We start from the raw sequence: 23,656 nt of genomic DNA on the forward strand, positions 1-23,656 counted from the left end.
GTGGGCAAATGCTCACATTCAATGGCGTCTGGCACGTTGGAGAGGCGTTCTGTTCACGGATGAGTCCCGGTTTTCACTGTTCAGGGCAGATGGCAGACAGCGTGTGTGGCGTTGTGTGGGTGAGCTGTTTGCTGACGTCAATGTTGGGGATCGAGTGGCCCATGGTGGCGGTGGGGTTATGGTATGGGCAGGCGTATGTTATGGACAACGAACACAGGTGCATTTTATTGATGGCATTTTGAATGCACAGAGATACCGGTCCGTGACGAGATCCTGAGGCCCATTGTTGTGCCATTCATCTACGACCATCACCTCATGTTGCAGCATGATAATGCACGGCCCCATATTGCACGGATCTGTACACAATTCCTGGAAGCTGAAAACATCCCAGTTCTTGCATGGCCAGCATACTCACTGGAAATGTCACCCATTGAGCAAGTTTGGGATGCTCTGGATCGGCGTATACAACAGCGTGTTCCAGTTCCTGCCAATATTCTGCAACTTCGCACGACTATTGAAGAGGAGTGGACCAACATTCCATAGGCCACAATCAACAACCTGATCAACTCTATGTAACGGAGATGTGCATTGCGTGAGGCAAATGGTGGCCACACCAGATACTGACTGGTTTTCTGACATCCCCCCCCTTCCCCAGTAAGGCAAAACTCTGCACATTTCAGAGTGGCCTTTTATTGTGGGCAGTCTAAGGCACACCTGTGCAATATTCATGCTGTCTAATCAGCACCTTGATATGCCACACCTGTGAGGTGGGATGGATTATCTCGGCAAAGTGCTCACTAACACAGATTTAGACAGATTTGTGAACAATATTTGAAAGTAATGGGTCTTTTGTGTATGTAGAAAATGTTTCAGGATCTTTGAGTTCAGCTCATGCAAAATGGGAGCAAAAACGAAAGTGTTGTGTTTATATTTTTGTTCAGTCTAAGTAGTGGGTGAAATGACAGGAGCGGAGAGTGCATCTCTCCCCATCATTGTATCCCTCAGCTGCGCGTTCATTTGATATACATAAAAGAGGGTAAAATAAAAATAAAAAATACCTGATCCATTTGCTTGCCATGGGCTGGGTCTGGCGCGAAATCTCGGCGGGCGGCGTGTTGATGTCATATATCACTGCGCACAGGATTTTGGTCGAGATCTTCAAGCAAGATGATTGTGGGCGGCCCGTCGTTAACAAATAGAGCAGGTATTATTTTTTTGTGTTTTTTTACACTATTTCAGGTTAAATTGATTCGCTACCGCGAAGTGCGAGGAAATTCGGCTTCGCATCAAATTTATCCTGAAATTCGGATCTGCAATTTGCTCATCCCTATTCCTCGCCAGTTTCCAAATTTTGGGGTTACTCTCACTGAAGATAAGAAGTCAAATGATGATGACACACATGCAGAGCTGGCTACAAGAGAGGACCCACCTGTGTGTCCATCACATGACCAGAGCAGGTCTTTACCACCTGGATGGGGTGCTCCCATCCAATGACAGCAAGCAGAGATCTTGAAAACGGCGAGGAATTGACACCTCAAGTAGATTGCTAAATTGTACAACTTTTGATCATATAGGAAGCAACCTTCATTTACCAAAACTGTAGCTACATTTTATATAGAAAACTTATTGCTGTCTTCCTATCCATTTTCCCCATTAAAGGTGATGTAATCTGCGACCGAAACTCCGACCTAGATGTGAACAGAGACTTAACCAATGCAAAAAAAAAGAAACAAATAAAAAAATATATATATACGTTTGACCACCACCTCCAAACAATATAAAATAAATTACAGGTGCAATATCAGCAGCAGAGCCCACAGCCTAACATGTCATATTTCTATTAAGTGACTTTTAATCCCAGCCCATGTAACAACCTTCAGTCCAAACTGAATATTGACTCCCCGTATTTATGAAGTCCTACTGTTTACTGATCCCACTTGATAAGGCTATGAAGCCTGACAATCAATTCCCTATTTGGCCATTAGGGGGAGCTGCGGAGATCACTTTATGAGTGAGAATAGAATACAAGCATGAGTTAAAAAGGAAGAAAAAAAAAAACGTCCCACTCTAGGAAAAAAATACAGATCTACTAAACGGCAAGCAGGGGAGCAGAGTACCTGTGCTGCAAACACAGAGGACTGGGAGAACACTTCTCATACAGACCCAACATTTTTTTTATTTTTTGGGGGTGGGGGGTTAATATTTTTTTTTCTTTCTCATAATTACTTCTTTGCTTTTTTTTTTTTTTTTCCTGGCACAACATCAAATAAGATAAGTCCACACAATCAGTCCGAGCCTGATCTGGACGAAGGTAATCCCTTTCTTCATCCTATGGGACCCTCTGCCTACTACAAGTGAACTGGAGGAAGAGGGGTAAACTCGGGGAGGGGGGTCATGGAAGTTTAAAGAACCTAAAAAAGTAAGGGGGTGGGGGGGGGGGGAGAGGAAGGATAAAGAATGTTATTTGCAGAAAAGAATCAAGTTTCAGGACTCTGTAAGAGGGCATGAGGAGTGTGCACACATCTCCAGCAGTAGTAGTAGCTTTTCCTCCCAGCCAGGAGAAGGAGGGGGAGCAGAGGAACCAGGAATGTGTGCTGTGGACAGGGATGAGCATGAAAAGTGGGGAGAGAGCAGGAAAAGAGGGGACACTGCCTGCTCACATCTCTGCTGCCTGAATGGATGGGATGTGTGAGGAGAAGCAGAGGGAGAAGAGGCAAGTCAAGTCCTCCTCACCATCCTCAGCCTGCCCTGGATCCTCATTGATCAGACATGATCCTTGCAGTTTAATAGGAATAATTCAGTGGGGAATGGGAAGGTGGAGCACCCTTGAGTAGATTAGCATATTCTTGTTTACTCATCCTAGGAGGGGGCTTCTCTTTCATTTTGTAAGGAGGAGAGAGGAGGGGGCTAAGGGGACAGTGTGGGCTTAAAGCTTAGAAAGAAGGCAAAAAAAATGTTCAGCTGAAGCATCCTTTTGAGGGGGGGGGGGAGGACTCAGCATCTCATTGTGGGATATTAGAGGGGGGGGGGGGTGTTCCTCAATTCTATGTCTAAAGATAAGAAAACTAGTGGGATCTACTGGATGAGGAGATCAGGACACCTTGTTTGGTGATTCCCAGATCCTGCAGCAGGACAAGTGCCCGGCCAGGAGGATAGCGCCCAAAGCTGGCAGATCGGGAGAGAAGAGTGGGGTGCAGGGGGGGAAGAGTTGGAGATGCTGCTCTGGACTTTCCTGTTGCCTCTCGGGCTCCTCTGTGCAGCCTTGGCAAGTGCCTCACAGTGCGGGATGGAGGAGCGTTCACAGCGGGCGCGGAGGACGGTGCGGAAGAGCCGCAGTCTGCGCAGCGTCCAGGAGGGCTCCTGCGCGACCAGCCTTGCCCGAGGCCGCCGGTCCCTCTCCAGCTTGGAGCACCTGAGACTCTATCATCATCGTCATCATCATCATCAGCAGCAGCGAGAGGGGCATGAAGGTGCCGCGGAGTTCCTGCCCCCCGGGAGAGCTCTCTACTTCACCGGGCATGGGGACCAGCTGCGCCTCAAGGCGGATAATGAGCTGCCAGGGGACACTTTCACCTTACAATTTTGGCTCAGAGCCGAGGGAGGGCAGAGGTCCCCAGCAGTTATTGCAGGTAAGTGCCCCATGTTGTAGATGATGACAGCAAGTGTTGTGTTTGCCAGAAGCTCTCGGTATCTCCTATTATTATTATTATGTATTTTATATATATTATTATCATAATTCCATTTCTGACTGCACATAATACTTTCAAAGCGTCCCACAAGCAAAGTAATCATAACCATGTGGACAATTTTGTAGCAGATTGATCTTCTCCAGTAAATCCACGACCAGCATGTTCTACCTCACCATAAATTATCTTCCACAACTGGTCGCAATGACGTCATTATAATTGATTGCATGGAACGATTATCTTTTCCGATGACGTTTCTATGTCCCGTGTAAACATTTGACCCTTGCGCTACGTAAAAAGTCGAAACCTCTCGCTGCTGCAGCAGCAACTTCTCCAGATGATTTTGGCCAAGACTTTTAAAGGATGACCTCACTTATAAGTACAGGAAATATAGCAGTGAGAGGTTCATGCCTATGGTAGTGCCCGCAGAGGGCTGCTAAATCTTTAGGTCTCTGAGGATGACAGGGCTGACCTCATCTCTACATGTGAGGATCAAGCCAATACCTTGAGGCAATTGTCTGCTTGTATCTTGGCCAAAAGTCTTGATGCGTGATCATCCTTTAGTTTAGAAGACCAAGATCCAATGTATCCTATGGGCTGAAAAGTTTCATCTCAACTGAAAGGCAGGTGCAGAAAGCTTCTTGTAGGAGCCCAGGGAAGGGAACCTTCTCAGTCAGCTTTATGTTAGGGATGCAGGACATAAAATCACAGGCGGGCAACTTTCTAACCCTGGAAATTTGATGAGACTTTTGCAGTAATTTGGGGGAATGTCTGGAATGCTGAACTTTTTCAGAGGGTCTGTTTTGGTCGCAGTCCCTCCAGCCTGTGTGGTAATGTAGTTTGTAGCTCTGCAGTGACTACACCGCTCTCAGGAAATGCAGGTGGATAGACCATTTAAGCACGAAACGTGGAGACATTAACGCTGGCCCTAAGACATAATGATCACATCATTTTTGATCATCGCATAAAATTAACTAAGTGTCTCATAAATATAACAATTATTCCAGACAATGCCAGCAATGCGCTCACGCTTCCCCATGTGCTGAGTGCGAGCCTCATGACAGACTGCCAAATACAGGTCACCGTTATCAACCTGATTGTCTAGATTTCAGTAGATCTTCTCTGATGGTTGGTATCGTGGACCTGTGTCGTTCAGGTTGATCTTGGTGGTTTCATGAGATCATTGTCTGTGGTCCACGCTTACATTAGCTGTAATGATGCTGTGGAGAACTTTAGGCAACGTGCTGGACAAGAATACGAGATCCCGATGAAAGACGATCTTTTATGTCAGTGATTAGTAAAACCAAAACACGATTACTTCATCTTTGATGTTCTGCGAATTTCATGTGAGGGGAGAAGAATGTGCGTAGACTACAGAGATGGGACTGTTATTCTATTTACTATATAAACATACAGGCGTCGTGTGTACACTGGCAAACGCACACCTCTGAGCGGGTCCCTGCTTAGAAAATGCGGCTGGAGGAGGTGTGAGGAGGGAAATCCTGGATGTGACACAGAAAAGGCAACTTATAGCCTCCATTCATGAGAAACGAGCTTGCAGTTTGTACTGTTTTGATGTTTCCATTGCATTGAAGTGTTTGCCCTTAAGTCCGACAGGTCTGAACAATATGATTGCTGTTAGTCCTTAGACGGACGGGTAAAAGTGAATGCTGTCATTTAGCTAATATGGACATTATTCCTCCTGTCTTCTTGGGTTGTACTTTAATCAGGCATTTCGGGTACGTCTAGATGGAACGTAAAAGCTGAGGGAAATCCACAGTGTTTTACAGTACCAGCACTATGGATCAGATTTTAAGAAATTTCCCCGAAAAAACAAACAAACGGCAGTATAAATTGACCTTTGGTGCGGATTTTAGGTCCATAGTTTTGCATCGAATTTCTGCCGAGGCTTTGAAGTTTTGCAACGCATATGTTTTAGTCAAATAACTTTGACCTAAAATCCTCCAAAAAATCACGTCAACCACAATGAGAGTTTTCTCATGCAAATGACGTCCTATGATGACCCTGAAGGATCATGTCTGAGGCCGAATGAAACCTTTACACCTCATCACCACTACTACTACTACTACTAAATCATGAACTCGCTAGGCTAAGATAATGCCCATGAATGATGCCGACCTCTTTGTTGATTTATAGCAGTAATACATCTCTACTATTATGTCATGGGAAATATCATTTCAAAATCTTAAAAGATGGATTTTTATTAGATGTATTAGATACTTTGTGCCAAGACGTAGGTGAATATTTGTACAGCTATGTGGCTGCTATGGGTGGTGCTCCTGTGTGGTTGGTGAAGTTATGATGCGGGGGAAGGGACGCCTTACCTCATGAGGGTATGTTCCACTATGATGACCCACTTGTATAAGCATAGCCAGGCTTAGCAGCATGAATAAACACATGGTTTTCTTCCAAGAGGCTTTTACTTGGAGTCTCTTTTGGCAGCACCGGAGATTTACAAAAGTAATGTAAATATGACCATACATTTCCCGTTAGGGCACCATGTTAAATATGTAGATACTTCTCTTCTGCCCGTTATTCTTTTCTGTTAATTTGGACCATATTTAACAGCTACCAACTTACTGTGTAAAGCAAGAATTTTGTTTTTGTGAAGTTGAGTTCGGCAGTTGGGATAATTATAATTGTTGTCAGCTGTACTTTGGCACAGATTTGGTCAGAATGTAGAAGCTGAACTCAGATGATCTCAAGTGTCTGCTATGTATTATCTGAGAAGGATTCACAATCTGAACGCGACTTGGGTGAGAAAGTGATTAGTCTAAGGATAATTTGCTCATTCTGTCTCACTGACTATGCATATCGCCAAGATTGTAAATGGACTACCGCGAGGAGCTGTCACTGCGTCATGGAACCCTGTCAGTACATGGAGGACTTGGATTCTTTTGCAGTAAGACCCGTGCTGTAAGGTTCCCCGGGCCGCTCTAGACTCATTGACAGTGAGAATAAAGCATACTGTATAGGATTTTGGTTCCCCATCTGCTTAAAGGTTCATCTTAGCATTTGTCATTGCTGCCGTAGCTGAAGATAGAGAGTAGAGTGACGTAAGCTTCCTTGGTATCTTCTTAGGTGTAAACATGTTTGATGGGTGGTTGTGCCTCTAGTAAAGGAGCAGGGCTGAGGCGGCAGATCCATTTTTAGAATTTTAGATCATGTATTTTCAGGTTTCACCCTGCACTTATTCATCTTCAAAGGACCGTGAATGGCGATGCTTGCCATTTAAAGCAAATTAGTCACTGCTAAAAAGAAAGTGTGACATAGTTGATGATCACTGACATCTAAATCATTTTATGTTGTTTATATGTCTTATTTCCTTCCATTTGCTGATAAAGCACTAACATATTCAGCAGCACTGTACAGAGGTCCCCACTGGAAGTCACAATCTAATTTCCCTATCTCACACACATATTTGGGAAGAATGTAGTGAAAACCGAACACAAACCCAGGGAGAACATGCAAGTATCATGCATATTATGCTCTTGGTTGACTTTTAACCGAGGGCCACATGGCTGCACGGCAACAAGCTGACCGTAGTTAAAGTACATCACAACTTACAAGACCTAATTAATGTAAAATTAAGGGATATTTCCACAATTTATCACATATGTAACCTCAGCGAGCATGCTTTCATAGGTCCGACCTATAGAATAGTATGTAGCAGTAGCTCACATGCTCATCCATGACTCCATACAACTTCTCCCCACTATAGCCCAACTGACCTAATTTAGTGATTGTAGACCCTTTAAAGGGGTTGTCTTAGGAAAGAATCATACTTAACTGCTCCCCACCACACCCGTTCTGTGCGCTGGCTCACGTGTGTCCAGTCCGCAGTATGTTTACTTCCCCCCCCCCAGGCATGGGCATGGTCACCTGCTCTGCTTCAGTGGTAACATGTCTATTGTGGACACACTGCTGAAGCCAGTGGTTGGCTGAAGTGGAGAAGATGACCATGCCCATGCTGAGTGGAGAAAGTAAACAGGCCACAGACCAGAAGATGGGAGCCAACGTGTGGGAGCAGGTAAGTTTGATTCTTTTGCTAGTGGTGGCAGGATACAGGCATCTGGGAAAAGTTATATGTTCCTGGACCACCCCTTTAAAGGGGTTTTCCTATATCTGACAATGGGGGCATATCACTAGGATATGCCCCCCATTGTCTGATAGGTGCAGGTCTACTTCTGGGACTCGTACCTACACCAAACAGAGGCCCGGAAAGTGGTGGAGGGCCCACTGCGCATAGGCAGCCACTGGCTCAGCTTTTTCCATTGGGCCCATAGAAATGAATGGGAGCGGTGGCCGCACATACTCGGTGCACTCCCATTCACTACTGTGGGGAGAGCGCTTGGTGGTGGGAGGACTCTGGGGTCCTCCAGCCACCACTTTCCCTGCTTCATTCTTAATATATGTGTGAGTCCCAGCGTTAGAACCCGCACCTATCAAGCAATGGGGCACATATCGTAGCAATATGCCCCCATTGTCTAACATGGGAATACCCCCTTAAGGTCTGTTAACACATAGAAAGTTTTCAGCTGAGTTTGTTTTCAGTTCCATCTTTTTGCTGATGACACCTAACTATATACATCTTCCGATGACATCACTCCTGCACTACTCCAAAACACCCGTGATTGTCCACCTGTTGTCTCTAACATCATGTCCTCTCTTCTGTCTAAAACTGAATCTTTCAAAAACTGAACTTCCACTGTGTATTAACCCAACGAAACCTGATGTTTCCAATTTATTGTATGGCGCTACCATAACTCCCAGGCAGTATACCCACTGTCTTGGGGTTATGTTCGATGCAGATCTTTCCTTCGCTCCCTATATTCAGTCGCTTGCATCTTCATGTTGAATGCACCTCTAAAACATTTCCAGAATCCAGCTTTCTCTAACTGTGAAACAGCAGAACTTCTTACTATTGCTCTGATTCATTCTCGTCTGGATTATTGTAATTCACTCATAATCGGGCTTCCCCTCTCTAAACGCGTCCCCTTGCAATCTAGGTGTGCTACTCTGTTTTCTATAAAAGGTGGCTGAACCTTCCTACAAAACAAGTACTTCTCCTTTGTGGGAAAACTGTCAGCTCTTATGAGCAAGGCCTTTTCTCTTCTAGTTTTGTCTGATAGTTTGTCATTATGTAACCTCTGATGGAGTATGTTGGCAAAAAAATGTAGCAAACATTAATGGTGTATTCCCATTTCAGATGATGGTGGCATATAGTTAGAATATGCCCAAATTGTCTAGGTGCGGGTCACACCTCTGGGAGCGAAAACAAAGCCGGCAAAGTGGTGGCTGGCAGTGCCGGGTCTGGCCACCACCAAGTGTTCCTATCGGCCCGCCGAGAGGCGCTTGACTATTTTCGGAATACCCATAGAAATTAATGTGTTTGCACTGCAATTTCGTGGCCACCGCTTCCATTCATTTCTATGGGGCCAACAGAAATATCCGAGCCAGCGCTTGGCTATTTTTGCTAGCCCTATGGAAATGAATGGAGGGCAACATCTCATGCACGATGCACCCTCCTTCACTTTACCAACTGTATTTATGAATCCGAGAGGTGGGAACCGCACCTATCAGACAATGGGGGCATATTTTAGCGATATGACTCCCTTGGTCTGAGATGGGAAAACCCCTTTAGCACCACCTGCTATTTGTTTCCTTGCTTATTGTTTTGTCCACCTCGCTGAGGGGGTCACTCATGCTCAGTCCTGTCTTTCAGCTACCACCAGCTGTACCTCCTGTTAGAAGCTGTGATAATTACAGGTAGATAGCTGCAGCAGAAAGGACATGCCCCTTGAGAAAGGACACAACCCTGAGAAAGAACACACACTTCAGAAAGGACACACCGCATGAAAATGGACATGTCCCCTGAACTTCTTAAAATAAATCTAGAAGGGCAATGAATGGAGAGATTTCTGGATCCATATGAGGTACATGACTGGTTCTAGCTTTGTTAGAAAGAGATTTCCATGTACTATATGATGTCTGATTTTCATGTTTTACATTAATCATGGAAAAACCTCTCCTAAGGTTATGGTCACATATATTATAGAAATAGAAAAACAAAATTAACAGCAGTGCCAGATCTAGTGGACACCAGCATTTCATTATGGTATCCATCCCAGTGCAGCATGCTGCACTATTTTGTCCTTAGTTTTTATGGAATCTGTAATGAAGGCATCTAATGGAATCTCAGAGGAACACCTTGAAGACTGGAGTAGAACTTCAGGAAGTCCTGCAGAGACTTACCAGTTGTATACTGCCCTTCTATCAGGGAGTTGCCAGGGACATTTGCCTGAGGACAGTTGCATTGTACACTGCTGGAAGAATAATTGTGGCTAGTAGGGAGAGAGGTATTATTGCCACCATTGCCCTGTGAGCTGTACCATAGTTAATGCACTGTTCAAAAGACGGGGCCTCTCGTTAGAGAAGATTGCTATGCAGCTCCCAAACTGTTGGCCGAACCCCTGCTGAGGCCATTTGTTAGTCCTGTGTTGGAAGTAAAGCTGTTGATAACTGCAGAGACTGTGTCAGAGCTCTACTTCTGCTGCGACTCCACCTGTGCCACATTACACAGTGAACATTTGGGGAATAGTGGCCCCATTATTTCAACTGCAAACTCCTTATAGGGTTTCCATTCCTTTTACCGGAGAGAGCAGTAGGTTCTGTCTAAGAGAAAATCACTCTTCCAACTTTTTTTTTGTTAAAGACATTTTGTCTTTTTGCACACGACCACAAAACACGGATCCGCAAAAAATACGGGTGACATTCGTGTGCTTTCCGTATTTTGCGGAAAGGAACAGCTGGCCCCTAATAGTACTGTCCTATCCTTGTCCGTAATGCGGACAATAATAGGACATGTTCTATTTTTTTGCCAGACGGAGATACGGAAACGGAATTCACACAGAGTAACTTCCGGACACGGAAATAAAATATGTTTGTGTGCATGAGATAAAGCAATTGATCTTTAAAATATAAACATATAAAAATATACAATTTTTGATATACCAATTCTGATCCATTTCCTTGCTGCTATTCTCTTTTGCCCCCTACCAATGCCCATGCATTCATGTGTTTCTTGATATATCATCCCAAAAAGTTTTTAATTGCGCCCCCTGTAGAACTTCTGTAGAAATAAAAAGTAACATAGTATATAAGGCATAAAAAAGATATTTGTCCATCCAGTTCGGCCTGTTATCCTGCAAGTTGATCCAGGAGAAGGCAAAAAAAAACCTGTGTGTAGCTATAGCCTGTAATATTATTACGCTCCAGAAATACATCCAGGCCCCTCTTGAATTCCTTTATTGTACTCACCATCACCACCTCCTCAGGCAGAGAGTTCCATAGTCTCACTGCTCTTACCGTAAAGAATCCTCTTCTATGTTTGTGTACAAACCTTCTTTCCTCCAGACGCAGAGGATGTCCCCTCGTCACAGTCACAGTCCTGGGGATAAATAGATGATGGGATAGAAACATAGAAACATAGAAACATAGAATGTGTCGGCAGATAAGAACCATTTGGCCCATCTAGTCTGCCCAATATACTGAATACTATGGATAGCCCCCGGCCCTATCTTATATGAAGGATGGCCTTATGCCTATCCCATGCATGCTTAAACCCCTTCACTGTATTTGCAGCTACCACTTCTGCAGGAAGGCTATTCCATGCATCCACTACTCTCTCGGTAAAGTAATACTTCCTTATATTACTTTTAAACCTTTGCCCCTCTAATTTAAAACTGTGTCCTCTTGTGGTAGTTTTTCTTCTTTTAAATATGCTCTCTTCCTTTACCGAGTTGATTCCCTTTATGTATTTAAAAGTTTCTATCATATCCCCTCTGTCTCTTCTTTCTTCCAAGCTATACATGTTAAGGTCCTTTAACCTTTCCTGGTAAGTTTTATCCTGCAATCCATGTACTAGTTTAGTAGCTCTTCTCTGAACTCTCTCTAGAGTATCTATATCCTTTTGGAGATATGGCCTCCAGTACTGCGCACAATACTCCAAGTGAGGTCTCACCAGTGTTCTGTACAGCGGCATAAGCACTTCACTCTTTCTACTGCTTATACCTCTCCCTATACATCCAAGCATTCTGCTGGCATTTCGTGCTGCTCTATTACATTGTCTTCCCACCTTTAAGTCTTCTGAAATAATTACTCCTAAATCCCTTTCCTCAGATACTGAGGTCAGGACTGTGTCAAATATTCTATATTCTGCCCTTGGGTTTTTACGCCCCAGGTGCATTATCTTGCACTTATCCACATTAAATTTCAGTTTCCAGAGTTCTGACCATTCTTCTAGTTTTCCTAAATCCTTTTCCATTTGGCGTTTCCCTCCAGGAACATCAACCCTGTTACATATCTTTGTGTCATCAGCAAAAAGACAAACCTTACCAGCGAGGCCTTTTGCAATATCACTTATGAAGATATTAAACAAAATCGGTCCCAGTACAGATCCCTGTGGAACCCCACTGGTAACATTACCTTGTTTTGAATGTTCTCCATTGACTACAACCCTCTGTTGTCTGTCACTCAGCCACTGCCTAATCCACTCAACAATATGGGAGTCCATGCTCAATGACTGCAGTTTATTGATAAGTCTTCTATGTGGGACAGTGTCAAAAGCCTTACTAAAATCTAGATATGCGATGTCTACTGCACCTCCACCGTCTATTATTTTATTCACCCAGTCAAAAAAATCTATAAGATTTGTTTGACATGATCTCCCTGAAGTAAACCCATGCTGTTTTTCATCTTGCAATCCATGGGATTTTAGATGTTCCACAATCCTATCCTTTAATAGGGTTTCCATTAATTTGCCTACTATTGATGTCAGACTCACTGGTCTATAGTTGCTCGATTCCTCCCTACTACCTTTCTTGTGAATGGGCACGACATTTGCCAATTTCCAATCTTCCGGGACGACTCCTGTTACTAATGATTGGTTAAATAAATCTGTTAACGGTTTTGCCAGCTCACCACTAAGCTCTTTTAATAATTTTGGGTGTATCTCATCAGGCCCCTGTGACTTATCTGTCTTCACCTTAGACAGCAAACTTAGAACATCTTCCTCTGTAAAGATACATGCATCAAACGATTTAATAGTCATTCCTTCTAGTGGAGGTCCTTCTCCTTTTTCTTTTGTAAAAACTGAACAGAAGTATTCATTAAGGCAGTCGGCTAGCCCTTTATTCTCTTCTACATACCTTCAGTCCTTTGTTTTTAATTTAGTTATTCCTTGTTTTAATTTCCTTTTTTCATTTATATATCTGAAGAATGTCTTATCCCCTTTTTTCATAGACTGAGCTAGTTTTTCTTCTGCCTGCGCTTTAGAAGTTCTTATAACTTGCTTGGCCTCTCTCTGCCTAATCTTGTAGATTTCCTTATCTTCATTGCTCTGGGTTTTTTTATAATTACAAAATGCTAGCTTTTTATTTTTAATGATTTGGGCCACTTCTGCTGAGTACCACATTGGTCTCCTCCTTTTTTTGCTTTTACTGACAAGTCTAATGCAATTTTCTGTTGCCTTCAATAATGCACCTTTTAAGTAGTCCCATTTCTCCTGGACTCCATGTAATCCGTTCCAGTCTGATAAGGACTCATTTATGACTAATTTCATTTTTGAAAAGTCTGTTTTTCTAAAATCTAAAACTTTTGTTTTTGTGTGGTGGGACTCTTTCACAGTTCTTATATTAAACCACACTGACTGGTGATCACTAGATCCAAAGGTTTCGCCTACAATGACATCATATACCGAATCCCCGTTTGTGAATACCAAATCCAAAATGGCCTCCCTCCGGGTTGGCTCCTCAACCACTTGTTGTAGAGATAACCCCAGTAGGGAATTTAGAATATCTGTACTCCTGGTAGAACTTGCTATTTTGGTTTTCCAGTTTATATCTGGAAGATTGAAATCTCCCATAATGATAACTTCTCCTTTCATTGTCATTTTAGCTATTTCTTCAACTAGTAGATCATTTAGTTCTTTAACTTGACCAGGTGGTCTATATATCACACCTACACGAGTTACTGCATGGTTAGCAAACTGCAACGTAACCCAAACTGACTCTATGTTGGCCTCACCAACTTGTATTAGGTTAGATTTAATGCTATCTTTCACATACCGGGCCACTCCTCCTCCTTTCTTGCCTTCTCTGTCTCTTCTGTATAAAGAGTACCCTGGTATGGTTATGTCCCAGTCATTTCTTTCATTAAACCATGTCTCCGTAACAGCCACTAAATCTACATTCTCAGAGGCCATTATTGACCTAAGTTCATTGATTTTTTTACCTAAACTGCGAGCATTTGTAGACAGGACTCTGAGCTTATCATTTCTTAACCTCTGTGCTTCTGACCTGTTCTGGCATTGTTTCGGGGGGCAATTGGACTCTTTTATTTTCACTCTTTTGCCCCCCCCCCCCTTCCTAGTTTAAATACTCTTTCGCAAATTCTTGGAGTTCTTCACTAAGTACATTTGTTCCTTTGAGAGAAAGATGCAAACCATCTTTTTTGTACAGTTCCTTTCTATTCCAAGTAGAGCTATCATGAGAAACAAAGCCAAATCCTTGCTCTTGACACCATTTACCAAGCCATATGTTGAACTCCTTTATGCGCCTCTGCCTATCATTCTGAACATTATGCACAGGCAGAACTTCAGAAAATGAAATAGATCTCTGTACTGACCCCTGATATATTTATACATAGTAATTAGATCTCCCCTCAGTCATCTTTTTTCTAAAGTTAATAACCCAAATGTTGATAATCTTTCAGGGTACTGTAGTTGCCCCATTCCAGTTATTACTTTAGTTGCCCTCCTCTGAACCCTCTCCAGCTCTGCTATGTCTGACTTGTTCACTGGAGCCCAGAACTGTACACAGTACGCCATGTGTGGTCTGACTAGTGATTTGTAAAGTGGTAGGACTATATTCTCATCACGGGCATCTATGCCCCTTTTGATGCAACCCATTATCTTATTGGCCTTGGCAGCAGCTGCCTGACACTGGTTTCTGCAGCTCAGTTTGCTGTTCACTAAAATTCCTAAGTCCTTTTCCATGTCAGTGTTACCCAGTGTTTTACATTTAGTATGTACGGGTGACTTGCATTATTCCTCCCTATGTGCATAACCTTACATTTGTCAGTGTTAAACCTCATCTGCCACTTATCTGCCCAAGCCTCCAATCTATCCAGATCCCTCTGTAGTAGTATACTGTCCTCTTCAGTGTTAATTACTTCACATAGTTTAGTGTCATCTGCAAAAATAGATATTTTACTGTGCAAGCCTTCTACAAGATCATTAATAAATATATTGAAGAGAATAGGGCCCAATACTGACCCCTGAGGTACTCCACTAGTGACAGTGACCCAATCTGAGTGTGTACCATTAATATTAAAAATATTTAGAAAAAACTAATTTAAAATGGGGGTGAGGATAATAATTTATAGTTGTCATAGAACACAACTGTGCATGATGAGATAATAGACGGGTTACGTATCGTCCTTGGCGATTTATGACACAGTATTCTCATTCTAGCAGTGGGATGTAAGGAAAAAAAATTTGACCAATGCTGTGCATCAAGGTTGGGACTGTGCAGGAATATTTGTGACAACTATGGACTGCATGTCTTTTTAAAAGGGTTAGTGAATAATCCTTGTGTATTTTTAAGATATCACATTACTCCTACTCCAGAAAATTTGAGGAGCCCGAGGGGAATTCAAATTCTCAGCAATTTCCCTTCATCAGACAACGGCCTGTTGTATGGCAAGGGTATAACATGGGGCTTCTGGGCCACAAAGCAGAATCTTGAACAGGGATTCCAACTACCAAATATCTTTTAAAAGGAATGTGTCATCAGAAAATTAACTATTGTTTGAATCGTGTTTTTATGTTGAGCATACTTTTTTTTATAATTTTTGTTGATTTTCTAAAAGTTTTCCATGTCCCTATTTATATTTCCAAATCAATCATAAAATTCGGCAGTTTTTGTAGTGACCACTAGGCCTGAATATGTTAAGGCTCCCTGTCTTTTGGGAACAGCTACATGGGCCATAGACACAATGGATAGGAGCAGACCCCATTGACTTCTATGGGAAAGTTTTCTAGGCATGTTTTGTGACCTGGGCAAAGGTCAGGAGGGAGCTGATGAGCTGTGATATCACCTATTGTGAATGGTCGGTCCTGTGTTACCTATACAGAGGTGTTACTTGTCATGGCAGTTCTGCCTGTGGTGATAATGATAAAGGCTACTGAAAAGTTAACAGGAAATCACAACCAATTATTAGGCCTAGTGGCCAGTGTTAAAATTGCTGGATTATATAATTAAAAAAATATATATAGATAGTAACATGAAAATAATAAAATAAAAACTCAACAAATTTTTTTAAAGATATGTGTAAATTGTAAGCTATAGGTCAATTTCTGATGACATAAGGCACAAGTACACAAGTTATAGGCAAACCAGAAATAAAGGCTTCATTTTTCCCCTTTTTCCAAGGCATCTAGTCTCAAGTTCCCAGAGGTGAAATTTCAGAGAAGGTTACATTACAGAGAACATTAACAGTACAGAACCCTTTAAAGGCTTTTATACCTTTGCTATAGTGGTTTCCTTGTTGAAGTGTAAAGTATATTTGGAAAAAATAAACTGAAAATGGTTGATGTTCTTCCCAAAAACTCTTGGGCAGCTGAGGTCTCGGGCCTTGAAGTGGCAGTTCTTCTAATGCAGTATAGTGGGCGTGGTTCCCAAAAGGAAACCATAAAATATTTCCTTTAATTTACATATTTTTTTAAATAAATAAAAATATATAATTGAGTATTTGAATATCGCGGAACCCTTTAAATATCTTTAAAGGGGTATTCCCATCTTAATGATCACTGTTAAATCTGTTAATGATTTAACAGTGATCATTTTTCTAAATATATTTAATTAACTAATTCCCACCCCTTAGAAGAAAAAGAACATATACTTACCTGACTGTTGTCTTCCGTCTCCCCTGGTTACGGCCACCGATCTCTTCTCCGGAATCGCGGTGGCCGCGCTTGCGCAGACGACTTCTTCTTTTCTCCCAGCCGGCTGCGCGCAGTCCCGAAAGTGCATGCCGATGGCGCGCATGCGCTATGGTGATTTCTTCCTGGCCAGTATAGTTTACTTGCCAGGAAGAAGTGACCAGGGCGCATGCGCGGCGGCGTGCACGTTCAGTCCAGCGCGCCGCCCGGCCGGGAGAAGACTTCCATCAAGATGGAGCCCGCCCCCTGCCGAAACCAGGAAGTGGACAGCGTGACGGGAGCAGGTAAGTATGAAACAGCATGATGGGAATAACCCTTTAAATAGTAACTAAACTTTTATAATAATTTTAATATGTTGTCCCTAATCCCCTAAATATTAATTTTGTATTTTTACTGTACTTTTACATCCCTAAAGTGCCCAATTCAGTGTGCGCTTAAAATTCTGTTCTCCCTACAGTGCTGACAGCTCAGCAGTGTATGGAGTACGGAGTACTCATTTTATGAATGGGGCCGGAGCGCTCATCGCTGCTCCTGCCCGTGCTCCCCGGACAATTACTAACTCTTGGCATAGTATATGGGTACCCTGTACCCATGTACTATGCCAGGATTAGCTGAGCGGAGTGGGCTCCTGCTTCTACCTGCTTCGCTAAGCTAATTCTCTTAGTTAGTAATTCTCCGGGGAGCACGGGCAGGAGCAGCAATGAGCACTCCTGCCCGCACACCCATTTATAAAATAAGTATTGCGTACACCGCTGAGCGGTGTAGGGAGAACAGAGTTTTAAGCGAACACTGAATTGTGCGCTTTAGGGATGTAAAAGTACAGTAAAAATACAAAATAATAAATAAAGTATATTACTAAAATTTTATTTAGGGGATTAGGGACAACATATTAAAATGTTTAGTTACTCTTTAAAGAAAATCTAGTATTGTTTAAATCAAGTTTTTATGTAAATATAGTTTTAGAATTGTTTGTGATTTGTTTTTCCCATGTTCCCATCTACATAAAAAAATCATACAGTTTTCACAACTGCCACTAGGCCTATATTATGTAAATACTTCTTGTTCTTTGAGAAGCGTGGATCCTATGTTGTCTATACAGAGGATTTTAACTGTCCTTGTAATCCTGATGATAATGAGATGACTACTGAAAAGTTACCTGTACAGAGCAGGAAGAGTCAACATATATTTAATCCTAATGGTCAGTGCGAAAACTACACAATTTTATTATTATTTTTTTAATATTTAGTGACATGGAAAACAAAACAAAAAGCACCAAATTCTAAAAAATAATTCATTTTCTGGTGACACATTCTCTTTAAGTGTAAAGAATCATTTAACTTTAGAATGGATATTTTGGTTGACAGAGAGTAACTTAGGAATGTTGCCCATTTTACATTTTAGCTTGATAGAAATCCAGGCATGCATTTTCACGTGGGGAGATTAGGAATACATTAAAAATGTACGCGATTCCAAGAAGTATGTTATTTTCATCAGCTTTCTATGACTTAACATATGCAATGAAAATATTTGTGTGCGTAATGAGTGAACGTGGAACCTCATGAGTATAAACCATGAACAAGATGTGCAGGGCAATTAAGTCAGAGCAGAGGGATATGAGTGATTGTGCCAAAAGGAGGCATTTTATTTGTCCATGAATCACTAAGGGATTATTCATCCGAGTCAATGAACTAGTTTAAATGTAAATGTTTGTTTTGTAGTGGGCTTGTCAAAGCATCTGTGTTTTTCATTAGAATTTCACTAGAATCTAACTTTAAGCATAAATGTAATGAGAAAAATGTATTATGTTTATTGTTCTCTAAAAACAAAGGCACGTATGTATATTAAGGGATTCTCCAAGAATGATTAAAAATGGCCGCCAGTTGTGGAGACGGGGCCTCACTACACAGAACACTCTGGCACATACGTATACTACATACTGGTGAGTTTTCCTGTCCGGCTGCTCATCCATAGTGGTATATCATAAGCAGGATTGCAGCCTTACCATACATCGTAGAGCAGTGTTGTGTGTAGTGAGGTCCCTGCCCCCTCACCCCCTTAGGCAGCTCAAGTGGTGGCAACCAGTCCGACTCACGTTCTAGGAAAGCTTGATGGTTGCCATTTTAAATCATCCCTGGAACACCCATTTAAAGGGGAGCTAAAGCCAGAATCCAAACACAAAAAAACAACAACCAACAAAATGTAACATAATATCCTTATTAGTGTTGATCGAGCATCCTCGGCCAAACACCAGTTCGGCTCGAGCATCTCGATGCTCGGCACATGGCGGTATTCGGCCGAATACCGCATGTGCTCGAGCGCAATGCTCGAGTCTCCTCCCCGCACGATTCTTGCCTGCTACGCAGCCAATAAACGTGCAGGTAAGTACTGACCTCACTGTGATGCCGTAGCCATGTTGTTTACTGGCATTACAGTGATTGGCTGGCCGGAACGAGTCCCAAAAGTCCTTTTAAGGTTTATTGTTGTGTGTGGCAGCAGCAATATATCTATTTTTAGTGCAAACTGCGCTAAATAGCTAAAACTTTACATACCCAAAAGTCCTTTTAAGGACTATTGTGTGTGGCAGCAATATCTATTTTTAACTCATTCTGCACTAAATAGCGTACAATAGTTAGGCCGCTGGTGACACCGACATTATCTGCAACACATCTCCAGTGTCAACTGTGCACATCCAAAAATTATCAGTGACATCCAGTGTACTTATTACGTAGACGGTGTCCGGTGCGGACAGTGACATTAGCTGCGCCACATCTCCTGTGTAAAGTGTGCGCATCCCAAAAATATCTGTGACATCCAGTGTACTTTTTCAATAGATGGTGTCCACTTATGATAGTGACATTACCAGCGCCACATCTCCAGTGTAACGTGTGAGCTGAAAAAATGGATCTGTGACATATAGTGTACTTTTTTCGTAGACGCTGCGGACAGTGACATTACCGGTGGTACCTCTCCTGTATAACGTTTCCTCATTCCAAATACCTGTGACATTCACTGTAAATTTTTATTAGCCGCTGCTGACATCCGCTACATCTGCGGTATTTCTCCTATGTAACGTTTCCACATCCTAAATATAGGCTACTTTTATATTAGGCTACTTTCACACTCACGTTTGGTGCGGATCCGTCATGGATCTGCACAGACGGATCCGAACCGATAATACAACCGCATGCATGCATTCAGAACGGATCCGTTTGTATTATCTTTGATATAGCCAAGACGGATCCGTCTTGAACACTATTGAAAGTCAATGGAGGACGGATCCGTCCCCATTGACTTACATTGTGTGTCAGAACCGGATCCGTTTGTCTCAGTTTCGTCAGACGGATAACAAAACGCTGCAGGCAGCGTTTTGGTGTCCGCCTCCAAAGCGGAATGGAGACTGATCGGAGGCAAACATGCATTCTGAGCAGATCCTTTTCCATTCAGAATGTATTATGGCAAAACTGATCTGTTATGGACTGCTTGTGAGAGCCCTGAACGGATCTCACAAACGGAAAGCCAAAACGCCAGTGTGAAAGTAGCCTAAGCCGCTGCTGACATCAGCAACATTATCTGCAGTATTTCTCCTGTGTAACGTTTGCACATCCCAAATGCCTGTGACATTCCCTGTAATTTTTTTGGCCGCTGCTGACATCAGTAACATTATCTGTGGTATATCTCCTGTGTGATGTTTCCACATCCCAAATACCTTTTTAAATTTTTTTGCGCATTCACTTACTAATCCTAAGCTTCTGTACGTGTGACATGCTTTCAAGCATATATAACATTTAAGAAGGCGAGCAGTAAGGGACAGGGAAGTGGCCATGGTGCTGATGGTGCACGCAGAGGCCGTGGCCTTGGGCGCGTTGAAACTATGCCTGCTGCCAGAGCACAAGAAAAACAATCATCCACGATACCTAGCTTTGTGTCCCAGTTTGCAGGGCGGCGCAGGACAACGCTCTCTAAGTCAGATCAGTGCGACCAGGTGGTCGGTTGGATTGCAGCAGATAATGCTTCCAGTCGATTAAGCACCACCTTGTCTTCTACCAAGTCCAGTCTCAGTGGCCAAGAGTCTGGTCAACACAATCCTCACCCTGATTCTGCTTCCTCCCACCATGGAGAGTCTTGCCAAACATGTGATCCCACACTGGAATATTCTGAGGAGCTCTTTTCAGTGCCATTCCTTCATTTGGGTCTCTCGACAAGCCTGATTAAAGAGAGACATGAGATCTTGTGCCATGATTCCCAAACTCTTGAGCATCCACAGTCACAAGAAGATGACAGTGGGAAACAGCAATTAGTGTCTCAAGAGGTGGATGATGATGGTGAGACACAGTTGCCAATAAGCCAACTGTTTTTGTTAGGTTAAACAAGTCAGGAGGATGAGCAGAGTGAGGATGTAGAAGAGGAGGTGGTGGACGATGAAGTCAGCAGTACAGAGGGGGAGGGATCCGCAGCACCGCAACAGGCTGGAAGAGGCAGTGGGGTGGCAAAAGGGAGAAGGCAGCCCACACCAAACAGATATAAACCTATAATATTGTTGAACAAGCAACAAAAGAATGCCCAGTGTATTCAAAAAATATATACTTTTATTTAATTATAATAAACATATCATGATTACTAAAATATTGAAGATAACAAGAAAAGAGTATGAAGAATCAGCAGAAAAACCGGATGCCGCAATCCACTGGCCGGTGTCACTGCTACCCGCCAGAGGATGGAACACATGTCAAGTATACCAATAATATGCAGCGGGGTGATTCACAATACAATAGCCCATAAAATATGACTAATCCAATATTAGTTAATGTGATCGTCACCCTGGTGCATAACCACCAGATGAATCTAAGCTCAGCCCTCAAATGTGATGATAAGCAAGTAATAAAACATACACTAGAGTCTAGCAATGCAAGGGAAGAAATAAAAATATATGTAGAGCCCTCACATAAGTGAGACCACACACACCAAGCCTTATTGTAAAGGATATGAGGGAGCTCATCTGTGGGTAACAGATAGAAAGTTAAGGCATACCATGAGACATGATGGAGGGTAAAAGCAGCAGGCACTGGACAGGCTAGGAACCTCGACGCGCGTTTCGCCTCAGCTTCGTCAGGAGGCGAAACGCGCATCGACAGGCCCGCAACTGTTCCCCGGAGCACACCCTTGCGGAAATCTCTCTAGCCAAGGGGTCGGTGTTCCGCAGTCTTGCGCTTTTTTGAGGAAAGTGTGGACGACAAAAGAATTGTAATTTACAACCTCTGCCATACAAAAATGAGCAGGGGCGTAAACGCTAGCAACCTCACCACCACCAGCATGATCGACCACATGGCATCAAAGCACCGTAATAGGTGGGCCAAACGGCTGGGTCCACAATCTGTGTCTGCGGGTCACACCACTGCCTCCTCTTCCCCTGTGTTACGTGCTGGCCAATCCTCTGTCGAAGACGCAGGCCCAGATACCTCCCGCCCTGCACCTGGACCTTCGCAAGCACCATCAGTGACCAAATCCACTTCTGTGTCCCAGCGCAGCATACAAATGTCCTTACCCCAGGCATTTGAACGCAAGCGCAAATACCCAGCCACCCGCCCATATGCCATAGCACTAAGTGCGAAACTTTCCAAATTACTGGCCCTGGAAATGTTGCTATTTAGGCTTGTGGACACTGAGGCCTTCCGCAGCCTGATGTCGACAGCCTTCCCGGGTTACGCAGTCCCCAGCCGCCACTATTTTTCAAGGTGTGCCGTGCTTGCCTTACACGAACATGTGTCCCGTAACATCACACGTGCCCTGACCAATGCAGTTACTGGGAAGGTCCACTTAACCACGGACACATGGACAAGTGCATTTGGCCAGGGACACTACATTTCCCTGACTGCCCACTGGGTGAATGTTGTGGAGGCCTGGAGCAAGTCGTACCTTGCGATGGCACAGGTGGTACCGACGCCAAGGAGTGCGGGCCCTAATTCCATCAGGGTTTCCGCCAGCACCTACGTTAGTGGCTCCAAACCCCACTTCTCCTCCTTCTTCTCCACTTTCACCTCCGAATTATCCTCGTGCAGCACCAGTCAGCCATCAGTCGGTAGCTGGAAGCAGTGTAGCACTGCAGTAGGGAAGCGGCAACAGGCCGTTCTGAAGCTGATATGCTTAGGGGACAAACAGCACACCGCCGCAGATCTGTGGCGGGGATAAAAGACCAGACTGAGCTGTGGCTCTCGCCACTCAACCTAGAACCAGGCATGGTTGTGTCTGATAATGGCCGTAACTTGGTGTCTGCTTTGGAGCTCGGCAAGCTCACACACATCCGATGCCTAGCCCACATCTTAAACTTAGTGGTTCAGCGGTTTCTCAAAACCTACCTCAATTTGCCTGAGCTACTGGTGAAGGTGCACTGCGTGTGTACACATTTCCGCAAGTCATCCACAGCTTCAGCCGGTCTGTCAACGCTGCAGCAAGGCTGGAAATTGCCAGCTCACCGGCTGTTGTGCGATGTGAGCATGCGCTGGAACTCGACGTTCCACATGTTGGCTAGGCTTTGTGAGCAGCAGAGGGCAGTAGTGGAATACCAGCTGTAACATGGTCGTCGCCTTTCCAGTCAGCTTCCGCTATTCACAAGCGAGGAGTGGGCATTGATGTCTGACCTCTGTGAGGTTTTAAGAAACTTTGAGGAATCAACACAGATGGTGAGCGGCGATAACGCTATTATCAGCGTAACCATTCCACTTCTGTGTCTACTCAAACGCTCGATGCTCACAATTAAGGACGACGCTTTGCATGTGGAAGAGGTGCAAATGGGGGAGGACATTACACAGGGTGATAGCCAGACCACCCTCAGTTCGTCTTCTCAACTCGAAATGGACGATGAAGAGGAGGAGGAGGAGCAGGAGACGGTTGACTCCGCTCCAGAGGGTAGTACCCATGGAAGTTTAATTCCATCTGTTCTCTGGTACTC

At 43.5% G+C, this 23,656-nt stretch overlaps 1 protein-coding gene across 1 annotated transcript in view; it reads left to right on the forward strand.

Annotated features, from left to right (window-relative positions):
* Window positions 1–3,090: 3,090 nt before the first annotated feature.
* The window catches only part of PAPPA (pappalysin 1), a 455,318-nt gene continuing 434,752 nt past the window's right edge, over window positions 3,091–23,656 (forward strand). The window contains exon 1 of the mRNA XM_040405874.1: window positions 3,091–3,629. Coding sequence (XP_040261808.1) covers window positions 3,215–3,629 — 415 coding nt within the window. The 5' untranslated portion in view covers window positions 3,091–3,214. The remainder of the gene's footprint in view (window positions 3,630–23,656) is intronic.

The sequence above is a fragment of the Bufo bufo genome, chromosome 8 (assembly GCF_905171765.1).
Source record: "Bufo bufo chromosome 8, aBufBuf1.1, whole genome shotgun sequence".
Classification (NCBI taxonomy): Eukaryota; Metazoa; Chordata; class Amphibia; order Anura; family Bufonidae; genus Bufo; species Bufo bufo.